The sequence below is a fragment of the Chelonoidis abingdonii genome, chromosome 9 (genome assembly GCF_003597395.2).
Source record: "Chelonoidis abingdonii isolate Lonesome George chromosome 9, CheloAbing_2.0, whole genome shotgun sequence".
NCBI lineage: Eukaryota > Metazoa > Chordata > Testudines > Testudinidae > Chelonoidis > Chelonoidis abingdonii.
The window spans coordinates 5,792,206-5,813,275 of record NC_133777.1 but is presented as its reverse complement, the minus strand read 5'-3'; the positions used below and the strand labels follow the sequence as shown (position 1 = coordinate 5,813,275).

Here is a 21,070-nt window from a genome sequence, read left to right as displayed (position 1 = left end):
ATTTGAAGACTTCAATAACTCGGACATAGGTTAGGGGTTTGTTATAGAAGTGAATGGGTAGGGTTCTGTGGCCTGCTTTGTGCAGGAGGTCAGACTAGATGATCATATTGGTCCCTTCTGACCTATGAGTCTATGAGTCTACCTCTGGGGTGGAACATATCACGTAAGAGGGCACACAGAAAGTCACAAACAACAGTGAGAGAGTGGCCTCCCAGTGCCCTTCTTTAACTGCTTAGACACAACACTCCCTTCCTGCGTTGAAGTAAATCCCTACTATTATGCTCGAAAAATTTACCCTTTCCAGTTTCACCAGAGATTCAAGGACATATTGAAACAGGTTGTCCCCTACATTCCTTCATCAGTTCCTCCCTAGAACTGATGTCACGGTCACCCCCAAAACTGCCTGTATAATTTTGCCCAGAGTATACTTTCTTCAGAAGGATCCATTGTGGGCCCTGCCCTTTGTAGCTTGAGATGGAAAATGAAATGATACAAACAAAGCAGCCTGAATCACCTCTCTTCTCCCTGCACAGTATCTCATAGCAACACTCCGGATCCTTTGACACAGAAGACTTTTATTTAGCTTAGGCCCTGCAGTACGGTAATTTCTGGTGTAGATGGTGGCAGTGTTTTGATGTCCTGCGAAACAGGATCTGTAATTCAAATTACATTAGACTTTTCTTAGGTAGGTAATTCATCATTTGTAGTACGACAATACCCATAATTACAACTCTTATTGTTGCTACTGAAATTCATGTGCAATAAAGGGATCTTAATATCATGCCAAACCTCACAGTTAATTTAGGTTCCATCTCCTTTCATTTATTCTGTAGTAAGATAATTAGATCACATAATTCGCCATTGAACGTGCCTTCGTAACAAATACATACATGAATTAGCCTATTACACAACAAATGAAGGGAATCAAAACATGAATAATTTGTAGGATTACATGAGGAACTATTATCCTCGCATACACATGGATGCAGCCATAGTCCTTATTATGTCTTTTGTGAATTTATTATCAGGATGGTCTTGAGTCTTCTTGCTGGGGTTCCTTGGGCCCAGATTTATAACGGCGTTTAGGCTTCATAGAATCATAGAATATCAGGGTTGGAAGGGACCTCAGGAGGTATCTAGTCCCACCTCCTGCTCAAAGCAGGACCAATCCCCAACTAAATCATCCCAGCCAGGGCTTTGTCAAGCGTGACCTTAAAAACCTCTAAGGAAGGAGATTCCACCACCTCCCTCGGTAACCCATCCCAGTGTTCGCCACCCTCCTAGAGAAAAAGTTTTTCCTAATATCCAACCTAAACCTCCCCCACTGCAGCTTGAGACCATTGCTCCTTGTTCTCCATGTTGCAAAATCTGACCTGATTGATTTAGGAGCTTGAGGCTCATTTTCAAAAATGGCTTTAGGCACTGGGACCTAGACCCTCCAAGGGATTCAGCAGCCAACCACCACTGCAGTGAGGTGCCTGAACATCTTTTGGTAACTAGGTCTTGGGAGCCTACATCCCACTGACTCTCCATGATACGTCTACACGGCACGCTCCTGGCGGCTGCATGCAGACTACATACACTGCACACCCTCCTAGCATGGGTATATATAACAGTGTAGACAGTGAGGCTCTGGCTAGGTGAATAAATGAATCCTGTCGGTATATACCCTACATGGCACTGTACACCCCCAAGCACTGTCTCCCACGTTTACACTGCATTTTTAGCAGTGTAGTGTCTTGCTGCCTCCCTGCTGCTAGAGGCTTTCCTTGCCACAAGGAAAGGCTCCAGCAGGAAGGAAGCAGTGGGAAAAGGTTTCTGCAGCCCCCTCCCTTTTCCTCTGCCTCCCCCGTCAGAGCCTTTCGCTGGCACATGAAGCTACACGCCGCAGCGTGGATGCAGCTGGCTTTTCACTGCAGCATGTAGCTGCACATACCCTACACGCTGCCGCCAGTGGTGTGCAGTAGACTTAGCCAAGAGATTTGGGGCACATCTATGCTTTGAGGTTGGAGGGTGATTCCCAGCCCCAGCAGACAAACCGGCGGCACCGATCAGGAATATTAAAAGTCATGGAGGTTGCTCCTATTTTGACACATTAATTCCAGGTGGGTACCAATGCATTTTTAAAATAGTGGATGCCTGGGACTCATCTAAACCTTTCTGGATGCATTTTAGAGCAATAGATAGCAGCAGCAACATAACTCAAGATGTGCCACTGGGACAGCATTTGAAAACAAAGAAAATATGTGCATCGACCTATGTTCCTTGGGAGCGGGGCTTCTTAGAATGCTAAGGGAATAGAAGAATAGAGGGAAATTTAGAAAAGAAAATCACACCAATTACAAATGCCAACAGGTAATTATTAGCAATTAACAAAATTAAAAGGAAGAAATAAGTAGTGGCAGAAGCTGAAGAGCACTGTTGATGGGAATTAAGACCATATGATCAGGACATTCCTGCATATCAGAAAGTGGAAAGACCAGGTCATGTGAGAAAGGAAAGCACAAACTTTGCAACAGAGTTCACCTATCCATGAGTATTTGGGTCAGTCCTTCACCTCGTCAGCCTTACCTTTTCCCTACTCTTCCTTCTGTCTCTTTGCTTCACCCTCTCTTCTTACTACTCTCCAATTTAACCTTCTCTTACATAATTCATCAAACTACAAATCAGCAGCTAAAAACAACAGTATGTCACACCCGTCTTCATTGCAGGTCTCACTGCAACAATCTCCCCCCTTTGGCAACACATATGTGTTATTTACCACACGTTGCACAGCCGTGTAATATATATGCCAACATGCTACTCACAGTGAAGGGGAACAAAATATAGCAGCAGGACCGGCGCTAGAGTTTTTCACGCCCTAGGCGCACGGCCATTTCACTGCCCTGCGCGCCACTCCCGCGGCTCCAGTGGAGCTGCCGTAGCCATTTCTGAGGAGGGTCCGTTGGTCCGCGGCTCCAGTGGAGCTGCCGCAGCCGTGCCTGCGGGAGGTCCACCGGAGCCGCGGACCAACGGACCCTCCGCAGGCACGACTGCCGCAAGTCCACCGGAGCCGCCTGCCGCCCCCTCCCCCGGCAAAATGCCGCCCCCCGAAAATCCTGGCGCCCTAGGCGATTGCCTAGTTCACCTCAATGGAAGCGCCGGCCCTGTATGGCAGTTCAGGGCTGGCCTTACTATGAAGTGAACTGAGGCGGCCGCCTCAAGTGCCAGACTGTGGGGGAGGGGGGCACCACTAGGACCCAGAGTGTAGAAAATTGTTTGGGGTTCATCTTAACCTGCTAACATGTGAAAACTACAAACTAGGATTTTACCTTGTGTTAGTTACCACGTTAGCTAACACAAGATAAGCACACACCATTTTTCCTAGGGAAGACAAGGCCTCTACGGTAAGTTGATCAGATGATTCCTGCATGGTAATCTACTTAGAAGTTATTGCTGTTGGGATCGGGAGTGACTCCTCCTTTGGGCTAATCTACACACAAAGCTGCACCAATTTAACTAAAGGTTCAGTTCAGTTAAACTGGTATAACTTAGTGCATGTGTCATGCACTCACCCATGTGTGTTCAAAGTCTGCTTGTGTGCTGATGCACGGAGAAGAAGAGTTGCTATGGTCCCTCAAATTGTAGCAAGCTCATGTTTTTAGCTCTGGAGGTCCCGGGTACAATCCTGGCCAGGCCAGCCAGAAGGTACACATCACAGATGGATTTGCATACTTTGGTTTAAACTAGACTTGCCTCGGTTCAGCTTGCACATGTTAGCCAAGTTTACACTGAGGTACTCTGTCCACACACAAAGTTGCACCACTTTAGTTACAGCAGTGCAACTTGTGTGTAGAAAAACCATGTTCCTTCCGTACCTCTTATATAGGGAACAGCTTCAGCCAGACTCTTCTTACCTTATTCCCCAGGTTTGTATTACTCTGGGCTGGTCTTCACAGAAACTCGCACCAAAGAACTAACCTATTTCTTGTTTTAGAATAAATGTTTACTATAGTTTGATATTCCTAAATCAAAACAGAACACTCATTTGGGAAAAAACAATGCCCATGCATGGATGAGAACTAAAATAACACAAGGTGGGAATTAAAAGTTAAAGTTGGTGTGTAGGCTATCCCTAAGCCACAACGGCCTCCGGACCAGAAACTTTACTATCTATTGCTTTTGACCTCAGGGACCAGTGCACAAGGACTTGATTATCTGATACATTACAGCTTAGGAAGCCATTTAAACATCTATGGTGAATATAACACACTCTCATTCTGACCTGATTGCACTGTGCACTGGTGTAAATGACTGCACAAGAAGAACATCTAAATATACAGATTTTCATAGATTTTAAGCCTAGAGAAGGCCATTAGGATCATCCCATCTGACCATCTGTATAACACAGGCCAGACAGTTTAACCCAGTAATACTTGCATCAAGCCCATATCTTGTGGTTGAGCTAGAGCATATTTTTTTTTAGAAAGATGTTCACTCTTGAATTAAAGGCTTCAAGTGATGGAGAATCCACCACATCCCCTTGGTAAATTGTTCCAATGGTTAATGGCCTTAACTATTAAAAATGTACCTTATTTCTAGCCTGAATTTATTGAGTTTCAGTTTGCAGCCACTCAACCTTGTTATGCCTCTGTCTGCTAGATGAAAAACCCTTCTACTATCAGAAATCTTCACTCTCTTTTCTAAAATGTATTGATAAATATCGTAGTTTGCCTCTCTCCAAACAGCACAGAGTTTATTCTTTGGTTCATTTACCTGACACGTCCCATCTATTTACCAGTTTCATTCTATTGCAAGCATATTCCTTTTTCAACTAACATCTGTCAAAACTCCTTCAAGCAACATGGGAAAAAACAAGATAAAGCAAACAGTTGCAAAATCCTACCTGAAAAATAGCTATCCAGGCATAGCCAATGTTATCAAAATTAATAGCTCCATTGTGCGGGTTTACATCCCCTGCCTTGCATACATTGTAATATTGGTTCCAGTTTATGCAGGCGTTCCTGTTGCTGAAATCTGGGTTATACAAGTTTTGATTGTAGGAGTCCATGCTCAAGGTGCACTCCACCCTGTACTCCTTCCTGTTTGGGATATTGGAGCATTTCTGCATGCCGTTATCCCGATGGGACGAGCAGATGAATGGATTCTCCTCCCCTTCTTCCGGCTGGTAATACGGCTGCGGGAAAGTAATGTTGTATGTCCTAATGGGAAAAAAGCAGATGAGAGAGAGTCAGTGACTTATACCATCATTTGTTTCATCAGAAGGAGATGCCATGGCCTGGTAGATGCTGATTTTGACACAGGATTTAGAACTGCTTTTCCCCTCAGACTCCCAAAGTAGGTTAAAACAAGGTATGGCTGGAGCACAAGGAAAGAGTGGCAGAACCTCACCTAAAAAAAGATCTGAGTCAACAGGAGTTAAGAGCGTTATTCTAAACCAGCCGTCTTGGAACTGTAGCGAATACAGTGAGAAAAGGAAGTGTAACCCTTGGGTTAGTAGAACTCAAGTTAGCAGACTCTGTTAACCTAGGGCTTGAGCATCTACATGCATTTGTAAACCCAGGTTAGGAATTGTTGAACTCTGGATCCCAACCTGAGGTTCCAGTGTCTACACCACATTCTGCAGGCCTGAGTCCAACCACTCATATTCCAGACTTCCTAGCACCCTCCCAAAATGTGGCCGCTCTAGCCCTTTGTCCACCGTGCAATATAGCTAAACTTGGCTGTCCACCAAATTGACTTTCCAGAGGACAAAGAAATTCGGCCCATAGGATTGTGGATACTTTTGACGGACTCCCAGAACACCAATCTGATGGGGTTGCATCAACATTGCAAAGCAATAGGGCTTGAACCCTGGGTCCTGACTTGAGTCAGGCTCGGACCCTCCCCGCGCGATCCTGGGACCAAACCCTGGGTTAACACGATTGTGTGTAGATTAAAACAGGGTTTGGCTTGAGCCTGAGTTTGAACCCTGGGCTTACACTGTAGTGTGGACGTACCCTAATGCCAGATGATGGGAAAAAGTGTCTAGGGCTGAGTCATTTCTTGGAATAGCAGAAACAGACCGACAGACCAAGACAACAACACCGTAATGATGGAGGAAAGAACGAAAAGAAAAAAAAGCACAAAATGCTTACAAGCATTTCCAAGTTCTCAAATGTGTATGGGCTCAATCTTGCTTCCACTAAAACCTTGCCACAGACATCATCAGGAGCAGCCTCACGGGGACAAGCCAACAAACAGCAATCCTGGAAGGGAGAGCTAGTTGATCCTGGAATCATCTCTCTGAGGAAAGGCTCAAAGCACTGGAGAACAGACCCCGGAGGTGGGGATGAACTAGAAGACCTAATAAGTCTTCTCCATCTCTAGTTTTTTATGACTGGATTTTATTAGATACCCCTAGTGCATCGGATCTTGCACACTGACAGTCTGACAGTCCACTGGCAAATATGGATGACTAATAGATGGGGAACTCTAAAAGTCTGCTCTGAAAACCTGAGAAGAGCAGGGCCTGAATTTTTGCCTACAGCTGGAAACTGAAAAATCTGAGATTTCCATCTCAGCCACTCCATGCCCAACCACCCAGACACAGAGTTTTTCTTTGGAATTGGACAGACAATGGACATTAATTACATCCAGATTTCTTAACTCCTCCTTTTTATAAACCCAGACAATAACTGGGTCTCCACAACGGTCTTCTTTGCAGCTGTCTTCCTGTTCATTCTCTGTTCTATTCACTGGTTGCCGTGTTGGATGCCCTGAGATTTTAGTGACTGTCCCGATAGCCTGCGAAATCCCCCAAAAGTCTGAATTTAGTGCTCAAAGTTTAAGGTTAGGAAACAGTTATGCTATCCTGGCTTAGCCCCTTTCATCCAGTCCTCATCTTTCAAACACTTCCATGCTTATTAAAGTGCAGAAGTCAGTCATTAACTTAGAAAGACGTAGGACAACAGGGATTGAACAGCGTACAGCTCTCCCTCAGTAATGGCCTCTTACAGAGTGTCAGTTCTGGGATCCTGCACAGAGATGGAGTTAAATCTGCTGATGCACCCTCAACCCCAGACCAGGTGGGTCCTATTAGTTGCAGGAGCCCAGAAATGTAAAAAGGTTTGGAGTCTCCCTCTTGGGCAGAGGCAACTCAGAGCAGGGGCAGGGAGGTTTTGCAACCCTACAAAAAACTAAGCTGAAGAAGAAGCTTATGTTTTGTGGTCCTTAACAACACAGGAAAATGCTGGGTTCAGGGAAGAGCTTTGGCCACTACTCTGGCTAATGTGTGTGTGCACTATGTTGAGTGTAGGCCTATTCAATGAGCCTGATACAACTTCCATTGAAGCTAGAGGGAGTTATACCATTCATTTCCAGGGGAGCTGGATCAAGCCCTAAATCGCCGGCACTGTTCCTAGATCAGAATTTAAGTCACTTCCCTCCCAAGCAGGGTTTGTTCCTGCCTCCTCCATACTCCATCCCACCTCCAGCATTTCAATAGTTGGATCCGCTTTTTTATCCAAACTACCAACCAGCTACAGGGCTATCACACATTCCCTGCCCACCCTATTGTTCCATTCCTTAGAGCATCCTCAGGGCCAGAAGGTGTCAAGGGTCACCCTGATGATACTTATTCATTGGCAGAGAGAAAGAGTGTTGCCATGACCAAGGATCAGCGGCATTACAAAAACCAGCCAGGCTGGAGTCTGCAAACAGGGAGGGCAGTGGATTTATCACGCTAGCTGGCAAACATCAAAGGAGGACGAAAGCTTGAAGATCTGTTTATTTACCTTCTTAGAGAAGTGAAAAAGCTGCATGTAAATGGTGTGACGTCCTGACCCTGAAATGCACCCCCTACAAATGCATAATCCCACCATTTTGCCATCGTTTTAGCCAGTGGGTAAACGTGCCTTCAGTTCCTCACTCACCAGCCAGCTAGGGACCACAGACTCAGCCAGCCTGGGAACCAGCCTGGAGTCAGGAGGAATTGAGTCCAAGCATAGAAGTTGGACGAGGCAAAACTCTGAATTCTAGTAGCTTGGAGAGTTGAATTCCAACCCCCAGACCCAGGGCCAGGCTAAGGGGCTGAAGCACAGCTCTCCAGACAGGACCCTTCTGACCTATGGGTAGGAATAGCAGCTGCAGGTGGGAGGCCTGCAGCTTGCTGCATCCATATCCATGCAGAACTTGCGGTCCCTGCCCTGGGCTTGCCCCCTCATTGCCCTCTACACTACCACAGGGAATGCTGCTGGGAAGGCTGCTGGTGCTGTAACAACCCTCTCATCCCCCTCCTAAATTGGCGGGTCCCTACCCGAGAGCCAGCGCAGCATTCAGGGGGGTGGCCCCCTCCCTCATCCTGTGAGGGAAGAGGCCGCAGCCCCACAGAGAGAGGCGAAGGCTGAGGCGCTCTCTCCTGTTCACTAAGAGGGCTTGTTAAGACTAGACTAGCTTCCCGGAAGCACCGTCCTTGGCCTCAATTAAGCAGCGACCCGGTGTCCGTCTCCCACCTGGCAGGCCGTGGAACTCATCTCTGAACCAGACTCATTAGTCTACAGTTTCGGAGATAACGTTTTTAAAGAGCTGGAACCAGCGCCAAAGGTTCTCTCTGCCGCAGGTCTCCAGCCGCCTCGCCACCCTATCTCTGGCTGCAGATGGGAACAGAACGTTCTCTAACGCTCGGCTGCTTGAACTCTTGCACACACGGGATCCTTCCCTTCCCGTGTCACCTCCTTTTGTTAGAGAAGCCCTCACACTTTTCCCTTTCAAGCTTGACACTGAAATGTTCCCAGCTGCCATTCAGCAGGTCAGGCCTGGGCAAGGAGCAGGGGGATTGCCTTGCATACTGTGGCAAGTTATCACCTGAAAAGCTGGCCCACAGCAGCTTGGCTTTAATGAAATATTTATTCCTTGCTGCTCTCTGATCATTACTGGCATGGAAGGGATCCAGCTCTGCTGCCCACTTGTCTATGCTGCCTTTTTTTTTTTAACTAAGTTTAAATGCTATGTTTGAATTAGTTGTTGAAAGGGAAATATTAACAATTCAAATTGCAGTCAGGCATAGCAAGGAGAGTGGCTGTAGGTTCTTGCTGTCCCCCACACACCTCAACCTGTCAGGCAGCCCCCAGTTCTGGCCTCTTCACACCCACAGAGCTTGATCGATGTCCCTGAACTCAGACCGGCAACCCCCCCTGCTTCCAGTCCTGGGCTTGTGCCCTGAGCTCTGCTGATGCCCCCAGCCTGTAGCCATACGCCCTGGGTCTCTCCTCTCCCTCAGCTCGGCCAAAGCCCTTCATTTCCACCTCGCAGCCTTCCTGCTATGTCATCCCTGGGTCCCTCTAGAACAGAGACTGTCAAACACGGCAGACTAGGTGCTAGACTCCACAGCTGTGCTTTTAAGGGTCTAAGAATACATACCCCTGGAAAAGAGTGGGCTGCTCTCCAGTGAAGGCCCTTTTGGAAGTTGACCGTTTGTCAACCTGACCATTGCGACTGTCTCTTGAGGTAATGGCTATTCCCCAGCAGCACAGCAGCTCTGAGAGGCGCAAGCATGGAGGAAGGAAACCAAGAGGAACACCAAACAACGTGTCTCTCCCCGTCCTTCTCTGTGGGGAAACCTCAGCTTGCTTTCCTTTGTTTCTTAAGGACCACAGACCAACATGATTTTGCCAGGGCTACCTACTTCCACCTCAGAAAGAAGGCCCTGAGAATTGTGGGGGAGCTCAAAGGTGCTGACCTGTCAGAGGAAGTCTGAGGCCTATGAGACAGCCCAGACGGCTCTTCCAGGGGTTCCACTTCCCTCACAAGAACCACCCCCCACAGCACCGTCTCCAGTTCCCGGTCATTTTGTCCCATCCAGCTCTGGCACCAGGAAGCCACTGCAGAGATGCAATTCCCGGTCCTTCTCCATTCTCTGCCTACAAAAGTCCGCTTCTGCTATCTGCAGCATGCCTTTCTGTGGTGAGGCTCCAGTGTTCTCATAATTAAGTGTGTGTGGGGGGGGGGGGTTGCCAAAGGCTAAGGGGTTTCACAGGTGGACAGGAGGCAAGATGTGAATACATGCGGGTAGGAGAACCCAGTTTTAGGTGCAGCATCGGGCCCCATGAAATCTAGGACTGGCTGTGTTTTTTGTCCCCAATAGCATCACAAATGGGGTTAGGATAGTTCTACCATATGGTCTGCTCGTTAGCTTCAATTTTATGCTGCATCCTGCTAATACGGGTTGCCACACCACTGTGATGTCATGTCGGTGCGTCACAAGCCCAACATTGTCAGGTCAGGAAGTTGGGCCAGTCCATCAGTTCATCAAATCTTCATGTCAACGCAGCCACGTTATTTTGTTGCTGCACTATGGTGCAACATCATCCTGCACTGTTGCAACAGCACAATACAAAGCCCCAACAATGCCACATGCTGACAGATCACAACCACATTTCCTGCAGGGGCAGGGATTGCAACATCAGGATCATGACATAGTCACACAACATCGCTCATTTTTTTCCTGCAGGATCAATTTTCAATAGGTGTCAGCCAGCAACAGGTCCAAAACAAAACCCTGGCTCCAAACTTCATGGTATGGGTCCACCTCCAGAAATGGCTTACAGCAGAAATTAACTAATTATCAAACTAGAGAGAAGCATGGCCAGGAGCAGCCATTCTGTGTTTCCTCTGGAGTCCTCTTTTTTGCTGAAAAAGTCAAGTTTGCCTCACTAAAAGCGACTCCCCTCTTGGTGTACAGAACAAACTTCAGACAAACCCAAATTCCAATTAAAAGCAATTTGGCTTTTCAATAAATCTATCTCCAGGCACGTCCCTGGGAAGAGGAAGCCGAGCATTAACAAGGAGCGAATCAGCCATTTCAAACTCTTTCTGTTGTGGCAGAATTTAAAAAAAACAACACCAAAAGCACATTACCGAGGGCTGTATGCTTATCTCCAATCTGATTTAATTAGTCTGGGATTCAGTTTACGGTTCTGGAAGGCTAAGATAACTGGGGGTTTTAACTGTTGCATGGCTGGTGTGTGCCTTTTCACTAATCTTTACTTACACCTGTAATTTCTGGGGCAAAGCAATGGAGTGTCAGAGCCTTGGACTTTTCACACTGTTTGTCTAGCACTCGTGCAGATCCACTAGTACCAGTAAAGTTGAAGTGCTAGTGTAGATCAAGCACAGATACTTTACCACTGGTTTAGCGTGAAAAGTGCAAGTGCAGACACGCGATCTGCTCTGTAAAGCACTATGCACATCTAAGGTGCAATGTAATAAATAAAACCAATCAATAAATAAGGAAAAAAGCAACAGGGCTCAGACAGAACTTATATTTTACTTTTATAGAATCATAGAATATCAGGGTTGGGAGGGACCTCAGGAGGTCATCTAGTCCAACCCCCTGCTCAAAGCAGGACCAATCCCACATTCATGTTTCTGTGAAGTGCATAGTGAACTTCTAGGTACTCGCTAATGAGAATTTAATTAAATCCCGTAAACATGGCCATACTGCTTTACTTTTAACCTATCGCTTTAAGCCTTCACGTAAGTCCTTCTACAAAGTTATGGCACTCAGTAACTGTGTTCTAGGGACAGCACAAACTCTGCAGGGCAGCGCTGATGGTAGGATTTGCTGTGAACATCATTCACTGTGAAGTTTGTCTCCTCTGCCCCCCTGGTAATTGAAACACTTCTCAAACAAACATCCAATCAGCTCCATGGATTGGGAAATAGAGCGAGTCAAATGGATAATTTGCTATTTAATGGCAAACTGAGCTAGTTACATGTCATTTCCCACCCAGCCACTCATGGGTCACCCTGCTCTAGATGGGATTCTATGATTTTTCTGCTCTACTGATGCCATTGCTGCTTGGAAAGTGGTGTTCTGCCTTTCACTCCTTCCACAACCCTGCTAGCTCTGTGAGTAATGCCCGTCCGTTTGCCACCTCCAGCGCTAAAGTCCTTGCCGATCAGACCAACCTTTGGGTGTGGAAGGGGAGGACTGGTGGGAACATCTTAAATAACGAAATCAGACCAGAGGGCAACTGAGAACACGTCTGTGAGGTTTTCAGCAACTCTGGGTATATTTACTTATGGAATTCCTAAGTGCAGGGGAAGTCACAGCAAAGCTTCTAAGATGAAAGCCTGAAGTAACGAGCATACTGCAACTAGAGAAGCAGTATGTGTTCAGCTCCATCTCCTCATGATTCCAGATTTCAGGGGCCTAGTGAAGCCATTAGCTAAGCAAGCAATAATGTGAGATTATCTTGTGGCAGGAGTGGAGAAAGAATAGATTTTTCTTTTATAAAATAACAAAGAATAGCTAGCTCTTCTCTGGCACTTTTCCTCAGTAGTTCTCAAAGCTCTTTACACAGGCAGACAGTAGCGTTATCCCCACTGTACAGGTGTGGAAACTGAGACTCAGTTATTAAGCAGTTAGATCTAAGGCCCAGTTTAGAAGGGGGTGTAGGAAGATGTTCCTCTAACATTCATCCCTGCAATTAAATGACTGTTTCAAAACGGGGGCTATTCACTCGCCAAATCTCTGAGCCTGCACCAGCCATAATCTTGTCGGAGACTGCATGGTTTAGCAGTTAAAACTCAAAGACCAAGCACATGGGAAGTCCCAGCTAAACCAATGGCTCCTGTGCAGTTTGTCTTATTCATCCACCCAGGCATTTTTAAGAGAAGCATCAGTAAACCAAGCTGGGAAATCGCTACCAACACTGCAGTAAAAAACTGGAGTCTGCTTCTCTGAGCTGGAGAGGCCCAGGGGAAATAAATGACATCTTATTTATATGGAATCTAGGGCCCGGAAATAGACAGAAGCATGAGGGCAGGGATCTCTCCCTTATCGGATTTGCTTCAGGATGGCACAGGCAGATGCAACACCAGCTGAAGTCAAGTGGGGGTACAGAGGCTCAGCATCTCTGAAAATCCAGCTGCCTATTGCGTATGGTAGAGATTTATGGGGCCTGTACACCAATGAAACCATTCAGCACAAAACTCTGGTTTTTCTTCATCCTGTATAATTTGCCTTTTCCGTGGAGAAATAGCAAACACACAAGCTCTGCCGTTCAGATCCTTTCCGAGGGAGAACCTTAGAACAGCTCCACAATGGAGCTAGGATGACTCACACCAGCTGAGGATCTCCCTCTCCTTCCGGCTTGGGCCCAGTGCATCAGATAAAACTCTGTTCCCGGGCTCAAGGAGGGGTCTAGCTATCACCCCCAGGGTCAGATATCAGTCTTCCCCCACTCTTGTCTCTCCCTTCCTGTTCTTGAAGCAGCCGGTTTTATGGCCCCTTCACTGGAGAGCTGGAGTGAATGCGGATTGCTATTAACTCCTTATTTGCCAAGGCCAAGGCGAGCTCTCCGTGCCCTGTCTCAGGGCCTCACACTGGGCCCCATTTCCGGCCCACAGGACGTGCCAGACTATACAAAGCATCTGCATATTGAGTTGAAGAGACAGAGACGGCACATTAAAACATTGCATCTTCCCAGCCTGCCTGAATTCCTCCTGCCCACCCACAAGCCTCTTTTGTTCCAAGGGAAATTTCCATCCAAAAACAGGCTGAAGAATAGTACGAGTGCTGTATTCCTGCTGTTCTTGTTATGCAATCGAATGCTACATCGTCACACAGAGAGAGGGAGATTCTTGTGGAGGATTACAATGTGCCAAGACACGTGTATACGTGCGTGGACGTTTTCAGGGGAGAGAGAGCAGGAGAACATGGAGGTAGCTGAAAGATTTGGGGAGGGGGTAAGGAAGAGTAAAAAACCAAAACTTCACACACCAGAAGAAAGTTTGCTTGGAACATGATCAGCAGACATCCCCACTGTCTGCGGTTGGGCCTTAGAGGAACAAAAGGCACAGGAATGCACCTGACATATGCTGGAGGCTGCGTGTGGGTGGAAGCCGCGTGGGCATGTTACATCCTGTGCCAATTGTCTCTTCAAGGTTGCCTTCTCAGAAAGTTTGATTTTCAGCAGCCTGCTAGGCTACAAAATAACCAGGGAGAGAATGACTGTAGTACACGAAGTGGTGACCGGGGGAGAGAGAAGAAAGACAGCTCGGGGGGTTGCTAACGGGCTGTGTCAGTCAGTCACTGGCTAGTCGGAGCCCAGACTGATACGGAGTGAGAGGCATTGCCTCGGAGGCTCCGGGTGAAACACACTGGTGGTCTCAGCGCTGTCACGGCACTTCTGGGAAGCAGCTAGCTTGTTCCTGCAAAACACTGGATTAAATGCAGCTCTAGCACAAATGGGTCCAAGATCCAGTGAACGCACTGGGAACTGCCCCCACTTACGCTAGGGCAGAGCAATTTGGAGAGTCACTTTGTCAAGCAAAAGGCCGCTCAGCGTGGGAGGATGCATGTTGAATCTGCAGCGCCATCGCAGAACAAAGGCTGCGGGGGCTGATTAGGCCAGCCATGGCTCTCAGGCCGAGGGAGCAATTGTAGGGCCTCTCTGCATAACACAGAGGGAGGGTCTAAGAGCAGCAGCTGAGGGTGACATGAACAGCCCCATTCTGGCCTCACTTTCTTATTAGTCAGCACTCTTCGCACAATACGCTTACCCTGGGGAGCAGCATCCACACGCGGCCTAGTAAGTCTGTTATTGATGGTGGCACTTTCCCCATCCTGGTGGCTCAGCATGCAGCACGCTGCGTTCCAAGGTGCTTCGGAGATACTGCTCCATAAATTCCATTTGACTTCCTTGCCGTGACCTTTTAGATGCAGCGCATGGAGAAAAACCAAACCCGATGTAACAGCAGTTCCAGCTATTGCATGGAAATAGACCCGGAGCTCCCCTGCCTCCTGCCGTTCTCATTTACTGTTTGAGACTTCGACGTTTCTGGCCCAAATGTTCCCTTTGACAACGCGATGCAAAACAGCGTTTCCAAGCGCTGTGCTGGAGGTGATGGCTTTTCCTCTTCCAGCCCATAGGTATGAAACTCCATAAATGCCACAGAGCCACACGTCTGAAACCCACTAGCAGTGACTTAGCACCCTCAGCCTTCCAAGGGAGAAAGCAACATGCAGCTTCTAGACTCAGCAACCTGTAGTTTGTGTCAACCAGGCGTGGCTAACACGGAGCCAACCCCCCAAAGAGCATCGGCCAAACCTTTCCCCCTTTGCATCGTGCTGTGCACTGGCTGACTTTGCAGCAAGGTAACTGTAGAACAGTCTGGTAATGTCTCTTTACAATTAGCCCTGTGCTATGACCAGAGCGCCTCCCACTGGAAAGGGTCTCTCACATGATGAAGACACACCCCTGGTCTGCATGGTCAGAGTCTGTAGGAGCCAGCTTGTTATACAGCTAATAAAGAGACTTTATCCCCCTGGTCTCACTCCTGGGCTGCAGGAAGATACCCTTGGCTGCTTGACGGAGTTAGAAAGCGCAACAGTAATCAGCTCCAGCCCAAGGCCTAAGCAGACTAAGCAATTCCTTAGGGCCATGAGCAGCTCAACGGGCCCCCCTATTTGTTGCCTATTATGTGTTGTGTGTAGGGGGCCCCCAATGGGCTAGCACCACCTCTGACAGTAACAAACCCATGGGGTCGCCTAGCAACTGCCTAGTTTTCCTTGGTAGTTAACGAGCTCATCCTTGTTATCTAGGTCTCCTGAGTTCAGTTACAGAGCAAGTACTGTTTTGCAAAGGCCTTTGAACCTGTAAGGAAAATCTACACGTTCCCACGTCGTCAGGAGAGAAGTTTCTGCCGTTGGGTGCTCTCTCATCTTGCAGTCCCGGTTATCCAGAGAGTTCCTGGAATTACAGCAGTGTTTGGACTTAACCAGGTGAAGAAAAGGGCATTTTAGCCCCACATGCTCCAACTCCTGGGTTTGCTGACAAGAATATAGCAGCAAACAGAACAAAAGTGGCTTGGGCTAAGCAAGACAGTTCCGCCCAGCGAGGTGCAGGCAATGTGTTACTCTTCAGACTCCTCGTGTGTCCTCCTCTGGTTAAAACTACTAAGCAGAGGAGAAACATAAAATCCCCCAGAGTGATGGGGAGTTTGAAACCTGTGTCTTCGATCCTGGCAAGTGAGCTCAGTACATAGGCGTGCGTACTGCTGCAGGAAGAACCAGCATGAGAAGAAGGATGGTCTTGTGGCTTAGGCGTTGGCAGGGGACCTGCAAGATTTGGGTTCAGTTGCCAGTTCTGCTGACTGGGTCCTTGGAACAAGACATTGGCCCTCTCTGGGCACCAGCTTAAAAACCAAGAAGGCAATTTTGACCAGAATCTGTTTTGATCCATTCGTGGCATTTCAGATGACATGCCCTTCAAAGCAGCCTCTGATTGCTCACCCAGGAAAACCACTCCAGGCTGGAGGGCAGTAGATAAACCATTGTAATGAGCCAGACAGATTCAAACTAAGCAGATGCTCATTACCTTCAGTGGCCTGCATGCAACCCCCTTCCCCAACTCTGGAACCAGGAGCACACTGGTTGCTAATGGCTGTGGGGGCGGGTCAGGGCTCCATCTCTCATGGGTAATTATAATTAGGATTCCACCCAGAGCAGAGCTGGATTTCCAAAGGGGCAGAGACCAGCTGGATTGATGATTGGACAATCAGCAGCTGATGGATGCCAAAGCCCCCTTGCTGGCAGTTGTTTCATGTTTAAATGTGCGGACGGAGACACATGCCATAATCACTGAGCATGGACAAAGGATTCAAGAGCGATCCAGGCAAGTGTGACCGATGTATGCGTGTGATGCCAACCCCCTAATCTTCCACCCTGCTTATTATGAAAACTGTCCATCCCAGTCCAGTGTAATCAGACACAGTGCAATGCTCTATGGCACACACAAGTTTGTTGCTATCTGTCCTCCCAGCTGCAAGTCAGTTAATACATTTGTCTTCCCAAATCAATCTTTTCCATTGCACCCTCTCTCCCTCCTGGGTTATATTTAACCTCTTGATTTGATACACTCCCCCCTGTACATTAAAACTGGGCAGAAGGACAGTAAATGTGGCTAGTGAAACAAAGGCTCGGTGAGGGCAGAGAGATTGGCACCATGCCAGACAGTTCTGCTACAGAATAAATGTCTGCAGCTGTACCACCTTGGGCGGTGATCTAACAAGCTAGGTAGGGTCAGATCTGGTCAGTGCATTGGCAGGAGACTTCTGGGGGAAGCCCAGTTAACTAATGATTTTTGAAGCCGGGAAAAGATCTGCTTGTGAGGTTTGGAGGGAAGTTTGGCTTCGTTCTTACATTATCAGACCTGGGTTTTTTCTGCCTCTTTTGCTCAGTTTTGCACCTGCACTAAAATCACTTTTAAAAAAATGAACATCCTCCACAGAGGGCCAAATGCAGCCAACGGGCATCCACAGCATTGTGTCCACTTACGCCAGAGCTGATTTCTACCAAGAGTCTTTGCTGGCTCTGAGTAACCAGTGCTGCTCCTTTGGGTCTATGCTGCTAAGGAGGCCACAGAATTGAGACTCCACTTTCCCCACTTCCCATCCCATTACAAAAGCTGGCACTGCGGCTGCTCACTGAACTATGGCCGTGCTCTACGTTTGCTGTAGTGGCCATAAGAAACAATCTCATGACATGGTAGCAATGTAGCAAAATTAAGGTCCTTTCTTGGTATCCAGTTGTACCAAGTGGCCTGTCCGCGATTCCAAATGGGTAAAAAAAATGCAAAGCAAAACCGTCACCCAATGGTAAAAAGCCGGTGAGATCCATGAACCAAATGGAAACTACTCACCTGAAACCACTTACTTGTTCGGGGGGGGGAGGGGGAGGACAGGCCAGCTGGTTATATTGTTATTTGCAAATAGACATCCTCTGCATAACGTGCTAATGGCTGTGAATCCACTCACCACTAGACCCCTGGCCTGGGAGGACAAACGCACCAGAAACGAAGAGTGGATTGGCACCTCTTTCTCTGTCAACTGGCCTCTCTGTCTGTCGTGCTTGCTGCAGTTGTATGTCTACTGGAAATGTAGAATTTACAACACCGTCTAGTTCTAACACCAGGCAGTGGCAGTCCAACCTCCCCACCTGCTGCCTTGCAAGCATGCCTCAATGCCAGCTCAGAGGAACTATCCTCCAGGAAGGAAGGCAGTAGTTTATCTTTATCTATAGGCTTTTGAGCTCACGATGAGCATGCTCCTGCCAGGTGCTGAGTGCCCTGGATGTCTCATGAAGCCAGGGGGAGTTGAGAGCACTCAGAACTTCACTGGATTGGGCCCTTCAAGAGGAAATTTCTCTCCAGGGGAAATCAGACTGACAAATCCACTGCCTTAAGGAAAGCCAGAAAGGCCAGTTAAGCTACACTCACAAGCACCTTTCACACAAACCCACAGAGCTGTTTGCAATGCCCTATACCTACTTCCTGAACACTTTAAAAAAACCAAGCAGGCACTGCAGTGCAGAGCGGTTCCGAAGTTAGTTAAGACTGAAGTGCTCGTGTTCTACCGGTCTGGCAGCATGAACTAAATACGACAAGTCACAGCTCTTTTGCCGAATTTCTTCAAAGGAAATTAACTAGAAACTGTAGTCAAAGGGCCAGAGGCAGATCTCACTTACACTGGTTACTCCAGTTAAATGTCCTGGGTCTGATTCTTCTCTCCCCTTGTATAGTCATTGACACCAGCACAAAGTGGGTTTAAAATCCCATCATTCTCATCGGGTAGCATTTTACATCGCACTGGTGTAATGCTAGCAGGGCTGCAGAGACTTCGGCTCTGTGATTGCATGGGAGTCACTCCCAATTTACAAGGGTGCTCGGGAAATCAGAACTGGGATTGTAGTTTTTGCTGACTACCCAAGCACCTGCCCCCTTCTCTTATTCTGGACTGTTGTCCCCCTCTGGTAGCTAAATGGAATGGGAAAAGTTCATGCTCATCTCTTTGGTCTTGGCCTTCAGCAGCAGGCCCAGATGAGAGGAAAGCTCTGATGTGTCCTTCTGCCCAATGGGCACGTCAAAGGTCTAGCAGCCATTGTCTTAGGCTGAGGAGAACAATAATGGACATCAGGGACACGGAATGTCCCTAATGTCCCTAGTGGCAAATGACACTAAATGACCAGAATCTCATTCCCCTTTCAGTACAGATGTCTATTCTCTTTGCCTCTGTTTAAAGCCATGGTTTAATTTTAATCCTATGTCCAATGCATAAGGGTTTTTTCGTCCTTTTGACTGCTCTCCCTGGAGCTGAAAGGCATGACCGAGGGCCAGACACATCTAGTTCACAGCAGCAAGGGGGGAAAACCTACCAAGGGCACTAAAGCAAATGAGCCATATTCTCCCCTCAGTTACACCTATGCAGCTCTATTTACTTCAATGATGTAGGAACTTCCTCTGTCACAAGTCTGTCTGAGCCACCCCATTTGTTTCTGCTATTCAGTGGGGTGGCACTGAATAATGCACTTATGCCAACGTCTACCACAGTAGTACGGGTGGCACTGAAGTTATTGGGGCCGTGCTGAAATACATGGGGTGGTGGTTGTAAAAATGAGAGCAGAATTTAGCCCTCCAAGAGCCTTTCAGGATGCCCAAGAGGACAAGTATTCCAACAGCAGGGTGACCACAATGAATATTTCCACTGCGATTTGTTCTCTATCTAGCAGGGCAAACCTCAAAACGTTTGGGGGTTCTATTCCATTCTCTCAAAAATCCGGAAGATGATTTCAGAACTCTTGGTCTTGACCCTGCTCCCACTGAAGTCAATGTGGGTGCTGCCATGAAGCTTAGCAGGCGCTGGGTTGGATTCTTTGGGACTGAAAAGCTGCATTGGATTCCTGGAAGAACAAGCCTTCTTCTGAGATTTGCAGTCAAGTAAAAAATCATCCAGAAACATCCCTTCCCGTGCGATTTCACTGCGTCTGCCTCTGTGAACGTTTTGCTGGCACCCAGAAGTGCAGACTTGGGGGAATGAAAAAGACAGATGATAAGGTACAAATTTTGATCAAGCCTCAAAAATCATTCACTCCCAGTTTGAGGCCAAGCTTTGGGGTGGTGGTGAGTGGAGCTATTTTACACAAACCAAATGCAGTTTTAGGAGTGATCTCTCACTCCATAGAGAACAAGAGTCAAAGTGGAAGTTCTGGAGCAACATTTGGACATAAGGGGAAATATACGAGCCCTGTCCCTTCTTTCAGGGCTGCAAAGGGCCCCAGACACGATAGAAGAGGCGCAGGGCCTTACACTATTACTCCAGTGTAACTAACAGTAGAATCAAATCCAGAGCATTTGCACCCCCTAAGCCTTCCGGAGCCCAGCTGCTAGTGACTCCCAGTACATCCCTAAGCAACTGGATTTGTAAGTGGCAGACATGGAAAGTTGATACATAGCAACTTGGATCCACCTGCTACTGTGCCCTGTAGACCAGGTGTGTAGGAAAAGTAGTAGCCACAGAAGTGCTGCCATGCCTGCAGCCGAGGACCCCCTCCCTCGGCACCAAGTCTGGTGACTTAGGCTTAGTGCAGAGAACTCAATTTAGCTCTTAATGATAAGAATTGAGCCCTTGATTAGAAAATCCTGCAGTGCCTTTGATGCGGCTAATGGACGTTATGCAACAGCCTGTTCCTCTGTGCCAGTTAGTTTTTGTACTTAGCAAGTGATCCCCGTGTGGTTAATTTTTAAAGGCTCCACTTTGCAGCAACCCCCCCCCCCCCCACACACACATAATTTTGACTATGGGGATGCAAACCAGTCAAAGAGATTAGAGAGAGCCGCTTATGTCAATTACAGCGCTCTGCTCCAGGTGCCCAAAACGCTGCACTCATACTGTGCTTGCTCACTGTAAAATGGAAATGCAACCTCTCAGAGCACAGTGTTAATACAGCTTCATGAGCTTTTAAATGACAACTGTATGATTATCTTATGACTGATGGAAAGTCCCGCAGTATGCTGCGTGGTCGTTGATTGGCACTGGCTAGATAACTCTGGGTCATCGGTATCAGAGCAATAAGACGTAGGAGGGGGAATGTGACATCTCAGACTCAGAGGACAGCTGATACACAGAGATCTGAACATGCATAATAGTTTTTATTTGAGGTTCTAAAAGGGCTTCTTAGCCTCATGTCTCTCAGCATCGCTGGCCAGTTGAATAAATGTTGCAATGCCTGTTTTATATAATGAACAGA

The 21,070-nt window shown here is 47.5% G+C and overlaps 1 protein-coding gene across 2 annotated transcripts in view; it reads right to left on the bottom strand.

The window, feature by feature from the left end:
* The window catches only part of CACNA1H (calcium voltage-gated channel subunit alpha1 H), a 203,668-nt gene that overhangs the window by 150,322 nt on the left and 32,276 nt on the right, over nt 1-21,070 (bottom strand). For both annotated transcript variants that reach the window (XM_032762698.2, XM_075069148.1), the window contains exon 5: nt 4,886-5,201. In XM_032762698.2, coding sequence (XP_032618589.1) covers nt 4,886-5,201 — 316 coding nt within the window. The remainder of the gene's footprint in view (nt 1-4,885; nt 5,202-21,070) is intronic.